Source organism: Arachis hypogaea, chromosome 16, assembly GCF_003086295.3.
Source record: "Arachis hypogaea cultivar Tifrunner chromosome 16, arahy.Tifrunner.gnm2.J5K5, whole genome shotgun sequence".
Lineage (NCBI taxonomy): Eukaryota > Viridiplantae > Streptophyta > Magnoliopsida > Fabales > Fabaceae > Arachis > Arachis hypogaea.
The window spans coordinates 23,562,995-23,589,262 of record NC_092051.1 but is presented as its reverse complement, the minus strand read 5'-3'; the positions used below and the strand labels follow the sequence as shown (position 1 = coordinate 23,589,262).

Genomic DNA, 26,268 nt, shown 5'->3' with positions numbered 1-26,268 from the left:
ACTAAGCTTTTGAGGAGGAAAGAACTTGGCTAAGAAAGCCGTGACCAGCTTATCCCAAGAGTTCAGGCTATCTTTAGGTTGAGAGTCCAACCATATTCTAGCTATGTCTCTTACAGCAAACGGGAAAAGCATAAGCCTGTAGACCTCGAAGTCAACCCCATTGGTCTTAACAGTATCACAGATCTGCAAAAATTCAGTTAATAACTGAAAAGGATCTTCTGATGGAAGTCCATGAAACTTGCAGTTCTGTTGCATCAGAGAAACTAATTGAGGTTTAAGCTCAAAATTGTTTGCTCCAATGGCAGGGATTGAGATGCTTCTTCCATGTAAATTAGAATTTGGTGCAGTAAAGTCACCAAGCATCTTCCTTGCATTGTTATTATTTTCAGCCATGTCTCCTTCTTTTTCAAAAATTTCATTCAGATTTTCTCCAGAGAGTTGTGCTTTAGCTTCCCTTAGCTTCCTCTTCAGAGTCCTTTCAGATTCAGGATCAGCTTCAACAAGAATGTTCTTATCCTTGTTCCTTCTTATATGAAAAAGAAGATAACACAAAAAAAAATATGGAATCCTCTATGTCACAGTATAGAGATTCCTTATGTAAGTATAAGAAGAGAAGAGTAGCAAAAGAAAAAGATAAGAATCCAAACACAGGGGAAAGGATTGGGTTCGAATTTTTGAGTGAAAAAGGGGTGTTAGTAGATAAATAAATAAATAGAAGGGGATGAGGGATGGAATTTTCGAAAATAATTGAAAAGAAAAGAAAAATATTTTTATTTTTAAATTAAAAATTAAAGTTAAAATTCGAAAATTAAGAAAGGAAAATAAAATTAAATCAAATTAACATTTAAAACAAATAGTTAATTAAAAAGGAATTTTGAAAAAGAGGGAAGGGATTTTCGAAAATTAGAAAGAGAGAGTTAGTTAGGTAGTTTTGAAAAAGACAAGAATCAAACAAAAAGTTAAGTGGTTAATTGAAAAAGATTTGAAAATCAAATTTTGAAAAGATAAGAAGTTAGAAAAGATTTTGAAATTAATTTTGAAAAAGATGTGATTGAAACTTATTTTGAAAAGATTTGAAAAAGAAATTTAAAAATATTTGATTTTGAAAATTAAAGTTGATTACTTGACTAACAAAAAACAAAAAGATATGATTTAAAAATTTAAAGATTGAGCCTTTCTTACTAGGCAAGTAACAAACTTAAAAATTTTTGAATCAATCACATTAATTGTTAGTAAAGATTTTGAAATTATGAACAAGATAAGAAAAAGATTTTTGAAAATTAATTTGAAATTTTCGAAAATATGAAAGAAAAAATAAAAACGATTTGATTTTTGAAAAAGATTTGAAAAAAAAGATAGAATTTTTAAATTGAAAATTTGATTTGACTCATAAGAAACAATTAAATTTAAAAACTTTTTGAAAAAGTCAACTCAAATTTTTGAAAGTTTATGAGAGAAAAAGGGAAAGATATTTTTTTTATTTTTGAATTTTTTATGAAGAAAGAGAAAAACAATAAAAGGACTTAATGCATGAAAATTTTGGATCAAAACAAATGATGCATGCAAGAACACTATGAATGTCAAGATGAACACCAAGAACACTTTGAAGATCATGATGAACATCAAGAACTTATTTTTGAAAATTTTTAAGAAAAGAGAAACATGCAAGACACCAAACTTAGAAATTTTTATTCTCTGGACACTAATAATTCAAGAATGCATATGAAAAACAAGAAAAGACACAAAACAAGAAAATATGAAGATCAAACAAGAAGACTTACCAAGAACAACTTGAAGATCATGAAGAATGCAATGCATGAATTTTTGAAAAATGCAAGAAAGAGATAAACGTGTAATTGACACCAAACTTAAAAACTGACACAAGACTCAAACAAGAAACATCAAATTATTTTTTATTTTTATGATTTTATTAAATTTTTTTGCATATTTTTTTGAAAATTATTTTGAAAAAGAAAATAAGGATTTCAAAAAAAAAATTTTTAATAGGAATTCCAGGAATCTTGCAATGTTAGTCTAAAACTCCAGTCCAGGAATTAGACATGACTTACTATCTAGCCAAGCTTTTAGTGAAAGCTCCGATCCAAAACACTACACATGGCCAATGGCCAGCCAAGCTTCAGTAAATATTGCCTACCTCCCATGTATACAACAACTATGTGTGTAACTACCAAATGGGTGAAGATCAACAAGCTCTTGTGATGATAAGTTGAAACCCCGGTCCAAAAGATTAGACATGGCTTACAGCCAGCCAAGATTCAACAAATCATCATGAAACACTAGAATTCATTCTTAAAAATTCTGAAGAAAAATATATTTTTGAAAATATTTATTTTTATTTTTTTTTCGAAAATAAAAATAATAAAAACAAAAAGCTTAAAATTAAAATAAAATTACCTAATCTGAGCAACAAGATGAACCGTCAGTTGTCCAAACTCGAACAATCCCCGGCAACGGCACCAAAAACTTGGTGTTGTTGCCGGACCAAAAACTTGGCACTGTTGTTACCGGAAACAAATGCAAAATTGTTGTTCGTTCCCTCCCCGGCAACGGCGCCAAAAACTTGGTGCACGAAATTGCGATCATCAACAATGGCGCCAAAGACTTGGTGCTCTCAAACGTAAATCACACTTTGTCACAACTTCGCACAACTAACCAGCAAGTGCACTGGGTCGTCCAAGTAATAAACCTTACGTGAGTAAGGGTTGATCCTACGGAGATCGTCGGTCTGAAGCAAGCTATGGTCACCTTGTAAATCTCAGTCAGGCGGATTCAAATGGTTTTAGAGATTTGATAATTAAAAGATAAATAAAACGTAAAATAAAGATAGAGATACTTATGTAATTCATTGGTGAGAATTTCAGATAAGCGTATAGAGATGCTTTCGTTCCTCCTAAACCTCTGCTTTTCTGCTGTCTTCATCCAATCATTCCTACTCCCTTCCATGGCAAGCTTATGCAGGGCATCACCGTTGTCAATGGCTACATCTCGTCCTCTCAGTGAAAATGGTCCAAAATGCGCTGTCACCGCACGGCTATTCATCTGTCGGTTCTCGATCATACTGAAATAGGATTCAGTCATCCTTTTGCATCTGTCACTACGCCCAGCACTCGCGAGTTTGAAGCTCGTCACAGCCATCCCTTCCCGGATCCTACTCGGAATACCACAGACAATGTTTAGACTTTCCGGATCTCAAGAATGGCCACCAATAATTCTAGCCTATACTACGAAGACTCTGATCTCATGGAATGGAAGGCTTGGTTGTCAGGCGAGGCAACCATGCGTCATGAACCAGAAGGCTAAGAGATATGCACTTAAGCGATTGCAAGTAGAATGGAGGTGGTTGTCAGGCACACATTCCTGGGTGAGAATGATGATGAGTGTCACGGATCATCACCTTCCTCAGGTTGAAGAACAAGTGTATATCTTAGATAAGAAATAGGCTTGAGTTGAATAGAAAAACAATAGTACTTTGCATTAATTCATGAGGAACATCAGAGCTCCACACCTTAATCTATGGTGTGTAGAAACTCTACCGTTGAAAATACATAAGAACAAGGTCCAAGCATGGCCGAGAGGCCAGCCTCCATAAAGGTCTAAGATAGCATAAAACTGATCAAACATCAGATAAAAGACGTTTAACATGATAGTAAAAAGTTTTATTTATACTAAACTAATTACTAGGGTTACAGAAATGAGTAAATGATGCAGAAATCCACTTTCGAGGCCCACTTGGTGTGTGCTTGGGCTGAGCATTGAGCTTTATATGTGTAGAGGCTTCTCTTGGAGTTGAACACCAGTTTGTAGCTTGTTTCTGGCGTTTAACTCCATTTTGCAACCTGTTTCTGGTGTTTAACTCCAGAATAGGGCAGGAAGCTGGCGTTGAACGCTAGTTTGCATTATCTAAACTCAGGAAAAGTATAAACTATTATATATTTCTGGAAAGTCCTGGATGTCTACTTTCCAACGCAATTAAGAGTGCGCCATTTGGAGTTTTGTAGCTCCAGAAAATCCACTTTGAGTGTAGGGAGGTCAGAATCCAACAGCATCTGCAGTCCTTCTTTAGCCTCTGAATCTGATTTTTGCTCAAGTCCCTCAATTTCAGCCAGAAAATACCTGAAATCACAGAAAAATATACAAATTCATAGTAAAGTCCAAAAATGTAATTTGTATTTAAAAACTAATAAAAATATACTAAAAACTAACTAAATCATGCTAAAAACTATGTAAAAACAATGCCAAAAAGCGTATAAATTATCCGCTCATCACTCACATACACATTCACTCTCACTCTTCCTCTTCTCAATAAACTGAATCCATGGCAAGAAAATCAGTTCATCCCAAGGGTTCATCTGTTCACAAGGGAGTCAAATCCTCTCGTGCAAAGAGTGGAAAAGGAAAAAGACCCATGTATGAAGAAGAAAATCCACCTTCTCCTCCTCCTTGTCCCATTCCTCATCCTTGAGGACGCTCTGCTCTATCCACTCATCTTTCAAAGGGTGCCAGACATCAGATTCTTCATGATACCAGGGGGCCTCCAAACCTTGACTCCCTTGACTTCAAAAACAAGTTTGGTAAACCATCTCATTCTCACTATGATCCTCATCATTTCACTTACTGCTCAGATTATGAGTTCCATCAGCAAGTTATTTCAAAACGAACTCTTTGTTCCACTTTTGTGGCTGATATTGATGCTTTGGCTGAAAAGAGGATAGATTACAGAAGCAATTTTCAAACTCTGAAATGGGCCAACATTTTTAAGATTCAAAAACCTATTTATCCTAATCTGGTTAGAGAATTTTATACTAACCTCCTTTTTCATGAGGGTGAACTCCACTCAGATGTCAGGGGTACTCAGTTTGTCTTGAACACTAGCACCATAAGTAAAGCCCTCGGCTATGATGACATAGGAGTAAGAGTTTACATGACTAAGAAACGGGATGATCATGTTGGTGTCTCTCATCAAAATGCTCTGGCTAGAATCTGTGAGAACTTTTCTCTCATGAATGGCATGATCCCCACTCACAGGGCCCTAGGACCTGTTAGGGCTCAATTGCATTGCATTGTGACACACATCATCATACCTCAAATGGGATCTTATCAAAAGGTGATGGTTTGTGACTGTTTAGTGCTTTATGCCATTCTGAATGCTAGTCCTATTTCATTTGCTTACATCATGATTCGCCATATGTGGGACTGTGTCAAAAGTGAGAAAAATAGCTCTCTTCCTTATGGAATGTTTTTAACTTTTCTGTTTGAATATTTTTCAATTGATTTAAGTAATGAGCCCATAGAAAACAAAGTATCTTCTCTCAAAGGTGGTGGTGCAACAAAACAAGCTAAAGGCAAAAGTCTTAAGGGTGCTAAGGCTTCGGCCATAAATGAAAGTGAGGATGAAAGCCTTCCCACTCCCTTAGCAGCTGGTACCTCTGATTCACACAAATATCTTATTTCTGGGATAGTGATGCGTGCACATCATGTTGTATTTTTCTATGCTTTTTTATATAAGAAATAAATGTATAATGCTTAATTATGAAGAGTTTTGGTGATCAAATGGGATATTGCTTTAATCCTTTTGGTTTCATGATTCTTGTAGGGAATTTTTAGAAAAAAAAAAAGCAAAAGAATAAGGAGGAACCAAGAATTAAAGACAAGTGCAAAGAGAATTCGTGAATGCTGTCAACCCTGACATCTTCACACTCCAACGAGCATAAATAGAGTTACAGAGGTCCAATTGACTCTATTCTAATGGCATTAGAAAGCCAATTTTTAGAGCTTTTCAACGATATATAATTGTATACACTTTTTCTCCAGATTGTACGGCCTTGGTGAAGACAAGCATGCCAAGTCCTTACGGGAAGGGTGACGCCTAACTTGAAATTTTCCAAGTTAGGCGCCAGTTGAAGCCAAACATGCAAATACACACTGTCATAATGGCGCCTAACTTGATATTTCCCAAGTTAGGTGCCAATCATCAAGTTAGGTGCCAGCTTTGGAGTCTGCAGTGGTCCCACGCGAAGATTTCATTTATTTTTTATTAAAACTTTATTTTATTTACAAATAAGAAAAGATATTATTTAGTTTTAGAAAATATATTTTATATTAATTAGGATTAGATATAAAAGGAGAAGAGATCTTGACCTAGCAATCTCCAAATTTTCATTCCACACTTTCATACTTTTTTCTACTAGGGTTTATTTTCTCCATGAGGAACTAAGTCTCCATTGTTAAGGTTAGGAGCTCTATTTACTTTGATGGATTGATAATTATTTGTTTTTCTACTCTTGAATAATGTTTTTATTATTGTTTAAGAATTGGTTTCGTTCTTCATCCTAAGAATTAGTGATTATTGGGAAATAACTCTAATTCAACTTGAATTATATTTGAATCTTGGAAAAGTTATATCATTAGAATTACATCTTGAAATCAATTCCTCACAACTCTCTATTTATCTGGATTTAACACGATACGTGACATATAATCGTCTTATTTTTAGGTATCTAGGGTTTGTGTGGCTCATAAACTAGTTTTAAACTTAACCCTCTAATCGGAATCAAGTGACTGAGGAATTGGCAGTTGATGAAGGTTAGAGGAGACTAAAAAAGTCTAAGGAATTAGGGTTTAGTCACATATAGTTTGCCATGAACATAATCTTTGCATGATCAAGGTAGTTAACATTGAATATTAATCCAGAAATTTAAATATCTCTGACACCTTAACTATTTTTATCATATTATTTTCTTAACCAATTTTAGTTTGCTCTTATTTAATTTTCTGTTTTCATGCTATTTGCTATTGAAACCCTAAATTTTGATTATCTGACTAGAATAATCAATTGACTATTGTTGCTTGATCCATTAATCCTCATGGGATCGACCCTCATTTACCTGAGGTATTACTTGGTACAACCCGGTACACTTGTCAGTTAGTTTGTGGGTTATAATTCTGCACCAGATAGTTAAGCATGTCCTTCAAGAGTTCGCTTTCATGACCAAACAAATGGTCAGATCAAGCAAAAACAGTGCAAAATTGCACTGCAAAATGAAAAATCCTTAATGAAATCCCATGATCGGATTGAAGTATTTTTGAAGCATCTTGACTCGCTTGATGAGGACTAGGTATTGTCGGACAAAGATGAAGATGTTTTAGAAATTGAGAAAGAGGAATCTGATGCTTAGTATTGCTCCCTGCTGCCAACTGAAGATTGATGTTTTATTGCTTCTATTTACTGAACTCTGATAACTGCTTTCTAGTTTCCTCTTGAACTCTATTTTGGATGACTGTAACAACTTTAATAACTCTATTTGACTCTATCTGACATGCATGCTTTGCTATTTTGCTATGTTTATTGCTGTGTTTACTTGCAGGTTTCCCTCCTTGATAACAAAAGGGGGAGAAAGTGGTGTGTGAAAAATGAATTGAGACAGAAACATAATGGGTGAACACTGTATCCACCCAATCTGTTTCGGGTGCGAAGGAAATTAATTTTTGTTCTGATTTTGATCATCACCATGGGCTATACATATTGGGTAATAATTGGTATTTTGTGATCTTAATGGTTATAATCATGCTCTGTTTTAGGGTATGAATTTATTGAACATTAGCTCTGTTTTATGATCCTGTCAAGGTCATTGGTTTGATAAGAGGTGTTGAAATTTTGGATCAAACAAGTTTCCTAAAACAATAAAAATTGTTTGAATATATCTTGAATATTGGCATTATTTCTATGAATAAATTGTTCAAATCAGGTTTATCAAAGCAAATTTTCAGGGGGAGCTTAGTGAACAAAGGACATGGGGAGTTTTACTTTGAATCATTCTTCAAAGGGAAGTTCCTTTTCCTGATCTTTTTCAATTCATTTTAATAGTGTTTGTTATCAAAGGGGAGATTGTTGAGTTTGGAAAACTAATAATTAAATGAAAATGATGAACAAACCTTATTATGTAATCATCAATTGTTTATGTAATGTATTTGGTTTAATGTGCAGGAAAATAGATTAAACAATTTGGCCCAAGGAACAAATCATCAAGCCCACACTAACACAAACCTTGGTTCACTACAAGCAAACCAAATCTTATTATAGTCCTCTGAACTAAATAAAAATTAAAGATGGCCCAAAACCCTTCCAAGCCCTATTCAATCACCAACACCCACACTCTAAGAAACTTGAACTCCAAGTTCAATTAATTTTAATCTCACTTAGCTTCCACTGAAAGCCGAAACTCTCTCTCTCTCTCTTTCTCTCTCTCTCTCTCTCTCTCTCTCTCTCTCTCTCTCTTTTAGTCACGTCTCTCAAAGAAGAAGAAAGAAGAAAACAGAAACTGTAGAAGCTAGGGTATAAAAAAAGGCAAAAAGCGTGTTTCCAAATCTAAGGAAAGAAGAAGGGCTACAACCAAGAAGCTATTCTCTATTGGTCTGAGAATGTCAAAAGGGTTCTTTCCCTTTCTATGCTTTACCAAGGAACCGTGAAGAAATCTACCAAGCCTCAAGCTCAAATCAAGCTACCATGGAGACAGTGGAGTCAAACATGGTCAGAAGCAAATCTACGCTCAGAAACAAAACTTGGGGACAAAGTCAAGCTCAACAGTCAAGATCAATGAAGCTTGAAGAAAAAGGATGAGAGAGAAGGTAAGTTGCATGTCTCAGATTCGGACTTCTCTCTCTCTCTCTCCTCTGGTCAAGCCACTGCAAGCTTTGGAGATTGGAGAAGAAGTCAACATTGGGTTGAACTTGATTCAAACTTGGAAACTTCACTCTTCTATAAGAAGAGTGAACAGCCAAGGGTTGAACGTAAGAGAGTAGAACAGAGCATATGGTTCGATTCTCATAGCAACTTAAGCTGGTTGAGTTCTTTTCCTTCATGGTTTACATGTTGTATTTCTTTTTCTTAGTTTAATCTATGTGAGTCTCATTGAAAAATACAAACATGGTGATGTTTGTAAGAAAAAACCAATGAGAGGTAAAAGATAGTGAGTTCAACTAGGAGAAAAAGCCATAAGATGTCTCATATTTGCTTTGTACATCTTTCTGTGGAAATTTCCTTACAAGTTGGGTTAGTACTTTGCTGTTGAAAGCTAGGTTGAGTCCTAGTCAAATTCAAATTGGGTTAGAATCTGGATTTGTCCCAGATAGGATTGGGTAGATCTTAGGAAAGTATTGGTGTTTGTAATCTTGTGAAAAAGATAGTGAAATTCCATCATAATTGTGATAGAGACTGGATGTAGGCTACATTGCACTTAGTAGCTGAACTAGGATATATCAGTGTGTCACTCCTTCTTCTCTACTCTAATTCTGTTTTAGGAGACAAAAATGGGAGTCACATTTCTCAACAAGAGACAAAAGTAAAAATATCTCTTAAAGTTCTGTTAATAATAAAAAAGTGATTTTCAGCAGCAAAAGAGGTCAAGAATCAACCCCCTTCTCTTAGCCACTGATAACCATCAATCCCTAACTGTTAGATCACGAAAACTGTTCGCATTACCAAACAGCTTGCTACCCACGATTGCCTTGATAATAGACCCCACTAGCATTTATTACAAACGTCCCTTCATGACCTCAAGACCAATAAATGCGCCTTGTTTGTTAAACGCAAAAAAATGTTAAGATAAAGAAGGTCGGCACCACGTTGAGCTTGGGGGCTTGGATGCAAGTGATATAACAGGCATAATGTTGGTCACATAAGACAAAAGCTCAACTTGCTTCTGACATTAGAAAGTCAAGCTTGTGGGCTGTCATCCGTATCCGTTATAATCGAACCGACGTTATGCCTCGGCTGACCCGTATCCATATAAGCAGATTGACTACTATGTCAAAATCAGATAACGCCGCACTAAGAGAAAACTCCACAACGCACCTCGGATTAGGTAGCGGAAATCTCAAATCAGTAACCGACGTATCTTTCAAACATAAATAGCGCTGCTTAGACGACCTAAACACAGGCTCACAGAAATACACAAAAGTTCGGATTAGCATCATTAATATTAATATTATTATTGATCGTGAACTGACTTGAGCGTCGGAGTCCTTTTTTCAGGTTCTCCACACTATCCCGACGAGGAAGAAATCAAGGAACGGTACATAGGAGATGAACGCCTCCAGTGCTCTCCCAGCTGTAACCGGCCTATACTTCGGAGCCTGGTTCCAGACAGGAACATAATACATTATTGATTAATAAAAAGACTTGAAGTCAATCTTCTGATAGATTAGGATTTTTTTTTGGAAAAATATAGGAAGTCAAGTGTCCACCAGCCAAGAGTTGAACAATTCAATAAATAATGATTAATTTTAAATTATTTTTCAAATTTAAAATTTGATTAATTGACATTAATGGTATTTTTGAATCAAAACTTACCCTAATTTATTTTTACTTCCACTCACCATTCACCATACAAAACCACAAATCCTAATCCCTCTTCTCAATGCCTCTCGTTGCCGCGGTTTCGTCCTTGCGCCGCTAGCATCACTACAGCACCGTCCTCGCGTGCCATCGCCGGTTGTCCTTGCATCCTTCTCCACCACCCCATCTGCCGTTCGCGCAGGAAAGACAGCCACCATCGCGCTTCTACTTCACCCTCCTCGCGTCCCATCGCGACTCCCAATCGCTCATCCGATCCACCCTGCCGCTCGCAACTCCCCATCGCTCGGCACTCGCACCCCCACGACTCTCCATCCGTCGTGACGCAGCCACCGCCAGGTCCCCATTCGCGACGCGCGATCAACTTCTCCGATCTATGGCGACTCCTCCACTCGTCGCAATATGCCACCGCGAGTCCCCCACTGTCCACGCAACGCCATCCAAGATGTCGTCGCCAGCCACCCTATGGCTCTTCTTCTCCTCTTCCTATTTGGTTTTGAATGTTTTTTTAACTAGTTTTTTATGTTTCTTTTTTCTACATTTCGGATGATTCTTTTTATTAGTTTTGGATGATTCTTTTTTCTATGTTTTGTATGTTTTTTTTTAGGATTTGGATGATTTTTTTTATTAGTTTTGGATGATTCTTTTTCCTATGATTTGTATATTTTTTTTCTTAGAATTTAGATGATTCTTTATCTTATGTTTTGGTGCATTTTGTTTTTTGGAATTTTGAAGTTTTTTTTGGAAAGAAAAATTAGTGTTTGCGTAATAAATGGTAAAAGGTGAATTAGAATAAGAAGAGGCAATTAATAATCATTAATTTTGTATCTTTTAAAAAAAGAAATTTAAATAACTACTAATTAATGACAATTAATGTTATTAATTGATATAGAATATAATTCAAAAATATTTGTTGGTTTATTTTGTGCTATACCCTGTTGTTCCATTGTTTTTTTTATAGATTAGGATTTAAAATCAATTATTTGATCCTTCAATGAATAATAAACGTATTAAATTTGCCCCCATAATTTTTCAGCATAGCTCACACATCACGTGAACAGTTACAAAACGGGAAGGGCGAGTGTGACAGGAGGGAGCGGCCGCGCCATAACAAATTCGCAACGAACTCATCATCAAACAAATTCCCGCTTCTTCTGATTCTCCTTCTCTGATTCAATTCTTCAATGGCACAAGAGGCAGCATTGATGGCCATGGAGTCTCAGGTGAACAACGCCAGCTACACGAAAAAGCGATCAGTGAGGAATGACAAGCTTCTCCTCGACGACTACATTCATTTCCTTCGCTCTCGCCATTCCCTCGACCTCACCATGTGTCAACTCAATCAGGTTTCGCTTTCACTTTTCAATTTTGATCTGATTTCCATTTCTCCATAATCGATCTTCATTCCGACCTGTTTTCTTCTCTGTTTCTTACTTCAGATCATTCGCATTCACGGCTTCAAGAAGATACACCACGCTCCCAAGGTTCTCTCCCTCTCCCTCTCTCTCACACACACACACACTCACTCACACACCCGCTAATTTTTAAGTTCAGATAAAAAAGAAGATAGAACACGATTACATTATTGTGTACGTTGCTTCTTGTAACTCTGGAATTGTTCTTGAAAACTTCGAGAAACTTCTGTGTGATTTTTCCACAGAAGGTGTTGGTGGACGCGGTGAACTCGCTCGATCTCGTGAAGCTATCGCGCTCCACGCTCCACAGTAGCGTCGTCTCAGCGTTCGCGGCTCTTACGGTGGAGGACGCCATTGCCGATCTCAACGAGCTCAACTGGCAAGAGTGCTGCGTCACTTCGTTGGAGAAACTCTGCAGCAGCAACAATAACCACAAATTCCTCTTTCCTCCTTCATCCTCCGATCCTCACCATAGCCGCCTCCAGTTCGCGAACCACTTGCAGGTTGGGCCGAAAAGGAAGATCAGTGGCAGCGGTGACGGCGACGAAACGTGCTGCGGCGGCAGAGAACTCATCTCCGAGGCTTTTCGCAGCGGCATGCGACCGGCGAAGATGGTACCTAGGCGTAAGAGGAGCGGCGCTCATGCTCCTTCTGGTGCTGTATGCGCCTTATCCGCGACTGTGGACTCTGCTTCGCTTGCTTCTTCTTGCTGAATCTATCACCTTCTCCGGAAATTCTTCATGTTAAAAGAGAGCAAGTGCTTAGTTACTGTAACCATTTAACAAAGAATGATTTGGACGTGACTATGTTATAGTTGTGGATAGGATTAGGGAAGGTATTACACTTTCATATCGGTACTATAGTTAGTACTACTAATCTTAATCATATGGTTCCTTTTCATTTTCTGTATAAAATTAAGTTTTGGTCATCGTATTTGACTATTTGGAAACAACTCTAATTTTGATGGAATTTAAACACGTAGTTTCACTTCAAATAAAATTGACTGAGATTCAATTTTTAATAAAAATGTGAACAAATTTATATCGGCATGATAATAATTTATGAGTATTGATATAATAAAAATGTGAACAAATTTAAATATGATATATGAATTTTATTATCACGTCAGTATTTAAATTTTTTACTAAAATATCTTTATAAAAATTTGAAAAGACAAAAACAACTTTTTACTTATTTTTATAAAAAAACTTATACATCTTTATTTTATTTTAGACGAACACCATTATTATAAACTTAACAAATATCAAAATTCAATAAACTTTTTTTAGATTTTAAAATTTAAATAATTTAAAATAAAAAAGTCAAAAAACAAGATCTGCAAAAAAGAAACAGAATTTTTCTTCAATCTTCACCTTCTTCCCCTTTTCAACCTTAAGACGCAACCACGACAGCTACGACAGGGAGAGGATAACAAACAAACGAAGATAACCACTTTTCAAATTTGTAGTTCATCATTTTTTTTCTTGGGTTCAACTTCTGCATTTTGTTCTCATCAATTTATGTTTAAATAGTATTTTTTGTTATCCTACAACAAAGTTTTGATCATGTCAATTTTTTTAATTGTTTTGATATTACTGAGTTGCTATGAAAAACAATCCTAATATCTAAGTGTTTAACTTATTATTCCACTGAAAAACAAAAAATCAATTTTATTCTTTTGTTCTTATTAGATTTGCAATTCATCACTATTTTTACTCTTTAGTTTAACCTTTACATTTTGTTTTTTATTCTTGTTAATTTGATGCCTAATGCTTCTGTTATTGAGAGTTTTCTATTTTGCAAAAAATTCATAGTATGATGAATTATTTGGGTTCATGGATGCTTACTGAAATCACAGTCCCAAATTTGCCCCTTGCCACCAATAACTCAAATTTGCAATCTTAGAGTCAAAGGAGATAGTGAGGTCGAGGAGAAAGCGAGATCTTCTTGGTGTGGAGATGGACTTACTGCGCTTGAGAAGGTGCAGAAGATGAACTCTTTGCTTCTTTGATACGAGCTAAGAACGGTCATATAACACACTTAGTTATTCCGCATCTATCATGCATTTGTGGTTTCAATGTTCTAACAAATTAGAGTAAACACCAAATCCGATCTCTATCCAATTTTTATAAGGACAAAGCGATTCCTGTCCAAAAAAAAGGTACGTCCCGGCCCCAATCTTTGCATTCCGTGAGACATGGCGGTCCTTCTGTACCTTCCGGCGTTGAAAACAACCGGAATAAACATACGTGTCACTTAACGGTGATGAGTTGACTGTCAGGTGTCTTTGAAGTACCAAGCTGTCAATTTAAAAATGGATAGGGGTCGATCTGTCCTTGCCTCCCAAACAAAAACGCTGTCGCTTTAAATCAATACTCTAACTATTATTTGAGGTTTAAAAATTCTAATAATTCTAATAATTGAGTTCTAAGCAATTTTTTTGGTGACTGTTCTAAGAAATTTAATATCACTAACAATTCTTTATTTCTTTAAAAAAATAAAGTAAAATAAATTTCATTCACTAACCTCTTCATGAACACTACCAGTAATATGGATAACTCCGTCCAATCAATAAATTCGATTTGGTCGTCTTCCATTTTCGCAGTTTGAATATTCTAATATAAATTTTCAAAATTACTCTGGATTTTTCGTTTTGGGTTGGATTTAATACGGTGAAATATAATTCAAAACAAGTGAATTTAAATTTTATATATAGAAAAACCTATGCTAAATCGAATTTACCTATGTTGATTTACTATGAGTACAACACCATTATTAAATCGAATTGAATTCATTCGAATTACTATAGGATGTCATTCGAATTTATATCATTCAATTTATCATAGAACACAATACCATGGGCAGCAATATCGAATTTCTATATGCCATAATACTATAGGTGAATTTGCATGTAAATCGAAGCTAATTATATCGATTTACGATGTTTTTTATTAATTCGAACACATTTGTTTCAATTTAGTACTATAATGTGTAATTTAAATCCAATGAATTTGATTATATAAAAGTATGATTGAAGATATTCACTTAACGTTATTTATTTAAAGAAATTCATGTAATATTGACATTGGTTTGGTTTATGTTCATACCCTGACCCAATGATAAGGCCCAAGTCCAAATAAAAGGCCCAATCCGAAGGGTTGAGCCTTGCCTAGCACCGACCTTCCTCCTGCGAAGTCGGTTCTTATCACGACTTACCCTAAAGAAGTCGGGGATGAGGGTTAGCTGGCAGATAATCACTCGTTTAAATGAGTAACTGCCCCTAGGATCTCTCTAACCACTTCCAGGAGCCATATCTTAACCTCCCTAAGATAAAAGGACGGTTATCACCCTAAAAAAGTGGCACTACTTCAACGGTGGTTATTGGTTCACCACTATAAATACACTGACACCTCTCAGGTATCTCTAAGACCCAATACTCTCTAGACCTGCTCACACCCTTGCTGACTTAGGCATCAGAGTGTCTTTGCAGGTACCACCCCCCACTCGTTCATACTCACAAATCAGACGGAGGCCCCCAAGGTGCAGACCCGCTCGAAGGCTTCCTTCCTCAGACGATTGGGCCAACCTAGCGAGTCCAGCCCACCATCTCTGGTTACCCATCGTAACATTGGCGCCATTGCCGGGGACCCGAGAGATCAACCAGTGATGGCGGACAGATCCCCTGAGGAGGGTCATGTGGAGTCAGATTCCGAACAAGAGAATCTGGACACTGGAGACAATGACACAAACTTAACCCTCCACCAAGGAACTAACGATCAGCATAGAGAGGGTACTTCTGGAGTCAAAAATCCGAAGGTAAATTCCTCAGAAGGGCGCGAATCGGAAAAGGATGGACCACCCCATGCAACTGAACTTATGGGATTAGTCCATGTCCACCAAAGCCGCCTGGAACAACTGGAACAGGAACGGGAGCGACAAAGGGAAACAGAAAAGAATCTAAAAGAGGAGATGGAACGACGAAAAGAGTTAGAAAGAAAACTCTTGAAGTTGGAATCCTCCCTCAAAAGTCGAAACTCCCGCGACGACCGAGAAGAGTCGCCCCCAGGAGGGGAGGACCCCTTCAGCGAGGACATAATGAGGGCAAAAGTTCCGAGGAACTTCAAAAGCCCCGATATGGACCTCTACGACGGAAACCACGGATCTGAAGCATCACTTAAGAAATATCAAAAGACGGATGTATCTAGCCGACGCTTCTGACGCTACGCGATGCAAAGCCTTCCCGACCACTCTGGCAAAAGTAGCGATGAAGTGGTTCGACAGCCTCCCCCCGAGGTCAATCACCAGTTTCGAAGACCTCTCAAGGAAATTATTGATGAGGTTCTCTATCCAGAAGAACAAAGTAAAACATGCGCCAAGCCTCCTGGGAATAAAGTAGGAGGTCGGAGAATCTTTACGAGCCTATATGGAAAGGTTCAACAAAGCATGTTTAGAAATCCAAGACCTGCCCACCGAGGCAGTTATTATGGGGTTAGTCAATGGGTTTAGAGAAGGTCCTTTCTCACAGTCCATATCAAAAAGGTACCCCGCCTCCTTAAGTGATGTACAGGAAAGAGCTGAAAAGTACATCAACATGGAGGAGAATGCCAGACTGAGAGATTCGAGTTGGCGACCCGGGCATCTTCCCTCAACAAAAGAGAGGGATAGGGAGCCCAAGAAGAAGGAAGAACTCGGTCTCGATAGACCAAGGAAATATCACTCTTATACTCCTCTAAAGGTTTCTATAGTGGATGTATACAGAGAGATTTGCAATACTGAAAGGCTGCCACCTCCCAGGCCTATTAAAAATAAAAAAGGGGGGAGTCGTAGCAACTACTGTGAGTACCATAAAATATATGGCCACTCAACAAATGACTGTTACGACCTTAAAAATGTGATAGAAAAGCTGGCTAGAGAAGGCCGGCTTGACAGATATCTCATAGAAAGGTCGGACAGCCATGGGAAGAGAAAGCGAGACGATGAGGATAGAAGAGACCCACCACCGCAGACTCCGGAGAGACATATCCATATGATCTCAGGAGGGTTTGCGGGAGGGGGACTCACCAAGTCCTCTCACAAAAGGCATCTCAAGCGAGTCTACCAAGTCGGAAGCGAGTCACCCGACCTTCCAACCATATCATTCACAAAGGAGGATGGGCAAGGAATAATCCCTGGACACGACGATCCAATGGTAATAACCATGATCCTAGCAAATGCCCATCTCCACAGAACCCTAGTAGATCAAGGAAGCTCAGCAGACATCCTTTTTAAGCCCGCTTTTGACAAACTAGGGTTAGATGAGAAAGAATTAAGAGCCTACCCCGACACCTTGTACGGATTAGGCGACACGCCAATAAGACCACTGGAATTTCTACCCCTTCACACCACTTTTGGAAAAGGGGAAAAATCCAAAACTCTGAGTATAGACTTCATATTCATCGATGTAGGGTCAGCATATAATGCTTTAATTGGCAGAGCTATCCTTAATCGACTCAGAGCAGTGGTGTCCACTCCCCACCTTTGCATGAAATTCCTGACCTCAGCGGGAATAGCAACGGTGATGGGAGATCAGAAATTGGCAAGGAAATGCTACAACGAAAGCCTGAACCTAAGGGGAAAAGGCAAAGAAGTTCACACCATAGAGCTCGACGGTGCAAGGGCCAGAGAAGAGCTGCGACCACAGCCGGGAGGAAAAACCGAAGAAATACAGGTCGGCCAAGAGGAAGGAAAAATACCAACATAGGAGCCAACTTAGAGGAAACCCTAAAACAAGGGTTGACTAAACTCCTAAGAGACAATTCCGACCTCTTTGCCTGGAAAGCCTCCGACATGCCCGGGATAGATCCCGAGCTCATGTCCCACAAGCTCTCGGTATACCCAGGGTCCCGACCTGTACAACAAAGAAGACGCAAGCTCGGCCCGGAACGAGCCCTAGTAGTAGAAGAACAAGTACAAGCACTCTTAGAAGCCGGCTTCATCAGAGAAGTCAAATATCCAACATGGCTAGCCAATGTAGTGCTAGTCAAGAAGCAAAATGGCAAATGGAGAATGTGTGTCGACTACACCGACTTAAATAAGGCATGTCCCAAGGAACCTTATCCACTACCAAGTATTGATACCCTAGTAGACTCTAGCTCGGGATATCAATACTTGTCGTTCATGGATGCCTACTCGCGGTATAACCAAATCCCAATGTATGAGCCGGACCAGGAGAAAACATCATTCATCACGCCCAGAGCTAATTTCTGTTACGTGGTCATGCCATTTGGATTGAAAAATGCAGGGGCCACATATCAGAGACTGATGAACAAGGTGTTCGCTTCTCACCTTGGGAGCCTAATGGAAGTCTACGTCGACGACATGCTGGTAAAAACCAAGGAAGAAGTCGACCTCTTGTCAGACCTCTCGCAAGTCTTCGACACCATAAGGTTACACGGGATGAGACTAAATCCCGCAAAATGTGCCTTCGCGGTAGAAGTTGGAAAATTCCTGGGTTTTATGCTGACACAGAAAGGGATTGAAGCAAATCCCGATAAGTGTAAAGCTATCCTGGAAATGAAGAACCCGACTTGCCTAAGAGAGGTTCAACAATTGAATGGCCGACTCGCAGCCCTCTCCAGGTTCTTAGCAGGATCAGAACTCAAATCCCTTCCACTATTTTCTTTATTAAAAAAGGGATGCCAGTTTGAATGGACTCCAGAATGCGAAGGAGCATTCCAGGAGTTCAAAAGGTTCTTGAGTCAACCACCAATCCTAACCCGACCTCTAGTCGGGGAAGGTCTCGTCCTTTATTTGTCCATAGCAGACAAAGCTGTTGCATCAGCCCTGATAAGGGAGGACGAGGCCGGGTAGCATCCAGTTTACTTCATCAGCAAAGTTCTACAGGGCCCCGAGCTAAGGTATCACAAACTAGAGAAGTTTGCTTACTCCTTAGTAATAGCCTCACGAAGGCTACGACCTTACTTTCAAGCTCATACAATAAGAGTCCGCACGAACCAACCCATGAAGCAAATCCTCCAAAAGACGGATGTTGCTGGGAGAATGATTCAATGGGCAATAGAACTCTCCGAGTTCGACGTGAGATATGAAACTCGGACGACAATCAAAGCCCAATGCCTTACCGACTTCATAGCGGAATATGCAGGAGACCAAGAGGAAAAGCCAACCACATGGGAACTCTATGTAGATGGATCCTCAAACAAGGCAGGAAGCGGCGTAGGCATAATATTGGTTGATAAAAGGGGAACCCAAATAGAGGTTTCCCTCAAATTTGAATTCCCAGCTTCAAATAATCAGGCAGAATACGAAGCCTTGATCGCTGGATTAAAGCTGGCAGAAGAAGTCGGTGCAACAAAAGTGATGATATACAGCGACTCCCAAGTGGTGACCTCCCAGATAAACGAAGAGTATCAGGCAAAAGATCCAAATATGAAGAGATACTTGGAAAAAACTTTGGAGTACCTCGGGCGCTTTGCGGAAACCGAGGTCAAACACATAACTCGGGATCTCAATAGCAGAGCAGACACCCTCTCCAAGTTAGCAAGTACCAAACCAGGAGGGAACAATAGAAGCCTGATCCAGGAAACTCTCCAAGAACCCTCGGTAGTGAAAGCAGAGGGCAAACAAGATGTCCTTGAGGTATCTGGGCTAAACCTCGGATGGATGAATCCTCTGGTCGAATAACTAAAATTCGACGTCCTCCCTAAGGAGGAAAAAGAGGCCAAGAAAATTCGGAGGGAAGCACAACATTACACTTTGGTGAAAAATATCCTTTATAAAAGGGGAATATCGACACCATTGTTGAAGTGCGTACCGACCTCAAGGACTACTGAAGTGCTAGAGAAGGTTCACAATGGGATTTGCAGAAATCATCTCGGAGCAAGATCGCTAGCCAGGAAGGTCATCCGAGCTGGACTCTACTGGCCGACCTTGCAAAAAGATGCCACCGAGTTTGTGAAAAAATGTCAGCCATGCCAGATGCATGCAAATTTCCACGTAGCTCCCCCCGAAGAACTCATCAGTATAACTTCTCCATGGCCCTTCGCAAAATGGGGAATGGATTTGCTAGGTCCTTTTCCCCAGGTGCCAGGACAAGTCAAATATTTGATCGTGGGGATAGACTACTTCACAAAGTGGATAGAAGCAGAACCACTGGCTACCATCACAGCTCAAAGAAGTCGGAGGTTCCTCTACAAAAATATCATCACAAGGTATGGAATACCTTATTCCATCACTACAGATAATGGAACCCAGTTCACCGACTCTACCTTCAGAAGCCTGGTGGCCAGTATGAAAATCAAACACCAGTTCACCTCGGTGGAACACCCACAAGCCAATGGACAAGCCGAGGCAGCCAACAAAGTCATACTGGCAGGGCTGAAGAAAAGACTACAAGAAGCAAAGGGAGCCTGGACAGAAGAGCTCCCACAGGTGTTGTGGGCTTATCGGACGACGCCACAATCTGCTACTGGAGAAACACCCTTCCGACTTGTCTATGGGGTAGAAGCCATGATACCAGTAGAAATCAGTGAGCAAAGCCCAAGAGTGATTCTCCATGATGAAATCGGAAACATACAGGGGCACAAAGAGGAGCTAGAGTTGCTCCCCGAAGTCCGAGAACAAGCCCAGATAAGAGAAGCAGTGCTGAAGCAAAGGATGGCTACCAGATACAAAAAGAAAGTCATTCGAAGAAGTTTCACACTAAGCGATCTGGTCCTAATCAGAAACGACATAGGAGTCAACAAATCGAGGGAAGGAAAACTCGCTACCAATTGGAAAGGACCCTACAAAGTTAGCGAGGTCTTAGGAAAAGGTTATTATAAGGTGACCGACCTAAGCGGCGCCGAGTTACCAATATCGTGGCATGCTTGTAATATGAAAAGGTATTATAGTTAAAAGCGAACTCTACTCCCTGATGTACTCTTTTCCCAACTTCACGATTTTTTCCCAAACATTAAAGGGTTTTTTCTGAAGAAGGATTTTTAATGAGGCATCATAGTAGTGGCTAAGGGGAAAAAGATTATTAAAAGCTCTTAGTAGCAGTAAAGTACCTTCCCAAATTAATAAAGATCTTTTACAATATCTCTTATAAATTCCTTCTCGTTTATTTTTCTTCCTACGAAACGCGCCGACTTAAGCTCGACAAAACGTGAAAATCCCATGAACCAACCTAGATGGTCGTCAGGATAAAACGACGAGGTACAAGTCGGTGTAAAGAGGTTATAAAAGTTGATCGTGAGAAACTCGGAGACATTCCGACTCATAAGTCAAAATGAAAAACCGAGTAGAAAAGAAAACGCATCGCAAAAATAACCTAAGTCATAGAACTCAATAAAACAAAGTTGAGTGTAAGGAATAACAAGAAAGAGATCGAAAAACCTAGGAAAAAGCTTAAAGAATGTCCTAAAGCCCTTAAAGCGAAAAGGCTTAGAAGGACAGACAAGCAAAAGGTTTTCAAAAAAGATTAAAGGGACTTCGAAAAATCAAAATAAAAAAGCATGCACACAAAAAGGTAGCTGAAACCCTTATACCAAAAAGGGTATTTTTGTTAAATAAAACCCTTATCCAAAAAAGGGCAATTATAAATATTTTTGTTTACGGCCATAAAAGGCCAAGGCAAATGTCAACATACCACCATCACAAATATAAAGAGTTTAAAAAAGAGGGGACCCACAGGCCGGGCCCCCATATAGCCAACAAATTTTTAAAGAGCATCACCACCAGAGTCGGGAAGAGAAGTCGGAGCGCCATCAGGACCAGGGAGAGAAGTGTCCATAGGAGTCGGAGAAGAGGTGCCGAGAGGTCGGGAGGAACTTGGAACATCCTTTCGACGAGGAGGGGACTCAATGATCCTCTGCCCCCGAGTCTTCAAATCTGACTCGGTGACGACCGCGGGAGCAGGGGGATAAACTATGGCACCATCAATAACGACCTTGTCAGGATCCAAAGGAGAGAGATCCAGGTCGGGAGCAAGGACTCCGACCTGCTCCTTAAAAATCCTCCAGGCCTCCTCCGCCCCTCAGCAATAGAGTCCTCCAACTCGGCATAGGCAGTCCGAGAGTTCAACAAATCCCTCCTTACGGCCACAAGGTCCTCAAATAAACTCTGATAACTCTCCTGCGCCTTTTTTCTCAAGCCCTCCTCCATGTTACATAGGGCTTGTAACTTGCTCTCCTTCTCTCGGAGGCCATCCCTCTCCTCCTTCAATTTGGCGACCTCCTTCTTCAACTCCTTCTCATGTTCCTGATATATGAGAAGCCTTCCCTCCAACTCTTCAACCTTAGAGGTTGAACCCAGAGAGCTAAGAGAAGTCTTCTCAAAAATATCAAGGAACTTGGCACAAATCTCCGCCGCCCTGATGCTCTCCTCAGCCAGAATAGTGAGGTGGTTCCGAATAGAAACATCATCCATACCTATACGGGTATGGGGATAGATGAACTTTCGGATAAATGCAGGAGCATCCACCTTAGCCTCACCTTCAAAAGAAGAGCCAGACTCTAAAGCCTTGCGCTTCTTCTTTTCTGGCTCAAGAGAAGGTCGGGGAGGAGGGGACGGCTGAGAAGAAGCCGAAGTAGGAATAACAATGGGTTGAGAAGGAGTCCCCAAATTTCGGGAAGAAGGGGGAGGAAGAGGAAGAGGAGAGCTAGTTACCCTGGCACCACCGGTTCTGGCGTGAGACCTCGCCTTGGCCTCCTGGACTCTCTGGTAAGACTCATTGGAATTCTTCCTCGCCATCTCTGTAAAAGAAAACAATTAGTAAAACAAGTCGGTAAACTTCAAGTCGGTAGAAACAAGTCGGAAACAAAGTAGATAAAGGCTACCTAGTTGTGTCTGGACAAAAGACGACGACCCCTGGAGAAATTTTTTGGTATCCAGATATGGGGCCCTCCCCCATACTTCTCGGAGGAACCCCACAATGGCTGCCTCCACCTCATCCAGATCCTCCAAACCATATTTCTCACAGGGGGAAGCCTCTAACCAGAATAAGGGAAAGCGAGGGGAAGAATTCTCATCCAAGAAAAAGGGGTGGTGACCCTCTACGCCTTGAACTTTGAAAAAATAATTTTTGAAGTCATGAAAGGATTCGTCAAAATGGGTGAAAACTCTCCGACCTTGTATAGCCCGGAAAGACACCCATTGTTGCTTATTATTTTGCCCACTGAAGGGCTTGGTCATATGGAAGAGATGAAAGAAAATTCTCAAAGAAGTCGGAAAGTCTAAAGCATGGCTGATAAATTGGTAGATTTTCAAAAAACCCCAGGAATTGGGGTGAAGTTGAGTAGGAGCAACTCGGCAGTGACGCAACACCGACATCTCAAAATCAGAAAATGGAAGAAAGACACCCAAAGGGGTAACCATGCTCTCATACATAAAGAAGAAATGAGGGGCCGCTTCAGTGGCCCTCCCGAAGCAAACCCGGTCTTCCGGACCCGGGACCACCAACTCATACTTCGGCTCATCCTCCTCGGAAGTACAAATTCGGTGATGAGTGCGAAGGTTGGTGATGAATTCGGTGTCAACCAAAGGTTCCTCCCCCAGGACGGTAACATCAACCCACTGGGCAAGACTTTCAACATAAGACATTTTCTTTCTTTTAAAAAAGGGTTGGTAAAACCTACAAAGGGAAAAAAAGAAAAGAAAATCAAAAAACATGGTCTCTAAGGGGGAAGTACGGAATCAAACAAAAACCTACGAATCAACCTATCCATCCGAAAAATAAAAGCATGCAAACAGAAAGCATGTTGCAAAAGGAGAAGAAGAAAAATCTAACCTTTATCTGAAAAAGGTTGGAGGAAATGAAAGCCTTCAAACGCAAGAATGCTGCACGAACAGGTGAAGAGGAAATTTGAAAAATCGCAGAAACGAAACAATGAAAGAGAGGGGAAGTATTTATAAACACGTTAGGGGCATAATGGTAAAAACGGGGCAGTCATAAATAGGTGCACCGTTACCAAGGTAATTAATACCTACGCGAACATCTAACAGACGCGACGTTTGATTAGACGTAACTGTGAAAATCGAAAGTCACGAAAGTCACGTCGGTTCCAAACAAACACGTCGGTTCCCTCCCAAGTCGGCTGCGTTCCCGAGTAGAATACTCGAACCCAAATCTTAAAAGAAATTGGGCTCGAGTAGGGGCACTGTTCATACCCTGGCCCAATGATAAGGCCCAGGTCCAAATAAAAGGCCCAATCCGAAGGGTTGAGCCTCGCCTAGTACCGACCTTCCTCCTGCGAAGTCGGTTCTTATCAGACTTACCCTAAAGAAGTCGGGGACGAGGGTTAGCTGGCAGATAATCACTCGTTTAAATGAGTAGCTGCCCCTAGGATCTCTCTAACCACTTCCAGGAGCCATATCTTAACCTCCCTAAGATAAAGGGACGGTTATCACCCTAAAAAAGTGGCACTACTTCAACGGTGGTTATTGGTTCACCACTATAAATACACTGACACCTCTCAGGTATCTCTAAGACCCAATACTCTCTAGACCTGCTCACACCCTTGCTGACTTAGGCATCGGAGTGTCTTTGCAGGTACCACCCCCCACTCGTTCATACTCACAAGTCGGACGGAGGCCCCCAAGGCGCAGACCCGCTCGAAGGCTTCCTTCCTCAGACGATTGGGCCAACCTAGCGAGTCCAGCCCACCATCTCCGGTTACCCATCGTAACAGTTTATATATGTATTTTACTCATATAATATTTATTTATTTTTATATTATACGTAAAATAAATTACTAATGTTAAAAAAATAAATAATTTTATCTTAGTAAATTATAATAAGTGAATAAAATATTATTTTACATATATTTTTTTATTTTTTTATCATAAAAACAAATTAAATAGAATAATTATTTGTTAGGTTCATTTTTAATAATTTAAAAAATATAATAAACGAAGAATTGAAATTTATTAAATTTAACAAGAGTGCAGTAGGGGTGTAAGTTATCGAATCGAACTGAAATTTACCGTAAAATCGAGCCGAAATTTACAACAACTGAATAGAAAACCGAAAAAATCGAGTTTTTTTCGAATTAAACCGATCGGTTCGGTTCGGTTTTCGGTTGGCTCGACAGAAATCAAACCGAACCGAAGAAGTGGCTTAATAATGCATTGAAATGAAAATTTGAGACTTAACAAATGTGTTTGTTTTATGTTTAGTTGTTGGAATGAGTTGAATTTGTGTTGAATTTGAATGTAATGTAATGTTATTTCAGTTTATTAATTGTTTTGAATATCATTTTACTTAAATTAATTTTCTATTAGTTAAGATTTAAAAATCGAAAAAACTAACCGAACCAAATCGCTTTTGGTTCAGTTCGATTCGATTCGGTTGTTGCACATACAATAAACCAATTAATTAATACTCTGTGAAAATCGAATAGATTAATTCGGTTGATTTTTGGTTCAAAACCAAACCAAACCGATAACACTCCTAGAGTGCAGAACTCCTAATCTGACAAAGAAGGTATAAGGATTCGCCTAAATGAGAGAGAACGAAAAAAACAAATAGTTCCCAAAGAGCACACACATAAAAGACGACGTAACTGCGAAGAGAGAAGACAAGACACTTTCTCGCCCCATTGGGACCGGGCATTTCGTAGCAATTCAGACACGGTTTCGACGCACATTTTCTCCTACGTAAACAAATCAATCGCCCGCCCACTCTTGGGCTATTATTTGATTCATGATTTGTTGTTTTATTTATTCTCTTGGATATTCATCTTTTGCGATTATTCTTATATTCTGCTTGTGCGTATATTGGAATCTTCCTTTTGCGGAAAGAATGGTTGTTAAACTTGCCCTCTTTGCCCTCTTATGATTGCTGTTCTGCTTGTTTTTCACCTTGTGACAAATCAATTCATGGTTTTTTTTTTTGTTCAAGTTAGTTAGTGCTAATTCCTAGTTTGGAAATCAAAATTGAGACTTTGCTTCATTGCATTTGTGCCACATTTTAGTTGTATAAGATGATACAATTTGTATTTGGTGTTTAATGCAATTTAAAATAGAATACATGTCTGTTACTTCAAATTAGAACAGAATATATATAAATTCTTAAAAGATGATTAATGGACAAAAAAAATCGTGGCACAATTTCATCATGTTGTTTAGAAGTAATTGCTTAAAGAAATTCTAAATTATGTTATGTCTTCTTCTATGCCTAGGTCTTTGTTTATAAAGACACTGAGACGAGACAAGACAGGACATAGAGATATTGTGTTTAGAGATATTAAATTAGTGTATTTTGTGTTTATCTTGACACTAAGGACATAGAGACACTATTAAAGGACACGAGTTATTTTTATTTTTTTTATTATTTTTGTTAATTTTTCATAATTACATTTTATTATTATTATATTTTTTCTCAAATTTTTTGAATTAAAAAAATAAAAATAAATTAAATTTTTATAAATTAAATAAATTAAATAAATTTTTTATAATTTTTCTCAAATTATTATTATTATAATTTTTACTATGAAAAGAACT

At 39.0% G+C, this 26,268-nt stretch overlaps 1 protein-coding gene across 1 annotated transcript; it reads left to right on the top strand.

The window, feature by feature from the left end:
- The first annotated feature begins 11,464 nt into the window (after positions 1 to 11,464).
- Positions 11,465 to 12,705, top strand: LOC112758235 (uncharacterized). The gene is made up of 3 exons (XM_025806848.3): positions 11,465 to 11,718; positions 11,812 to 11,856; positions 12,033 to 12,705. Exons 1-3 carry the CDS (start codon positions 11,557 to 11,559, stop codon positions 12,498 to 12,500), a joined length of 675 nt encoding a protein of 224 aa, XP_025662633.1. The 5' UTR covers positions 11,465 to 11,556; the 3' UTR covers positions 12,501 to 12,705.
- Positions 12,706 to 26,268: the final 13,563 nt, after the last annotated feature.

Bases quoted from the DNA above. Each gene is read 5' to 3' on its own strand.
- LOC112758235 (XM_025806848.3), top strand. From the start codon at position 11,557: ATGGCACAAGAGGCAGCATTGATGGCCATGGAGTCTCAGGTGAACAAC. The intron at 11,719-11,811 runs GTTTCGCTTTCA...TTCTTACTTCAG, and splicing joins CCATGTGTCAACTCAATCAG to ATCATTCGCATTCACGGCTT. The intron at 11,857-12,032 runs GTTCTCTCCCTC...ATTTTTCCACAG, and splicing joins AGATACACCACGCTCCCAAG to AAGGTGTTGGTGGACGCGGT.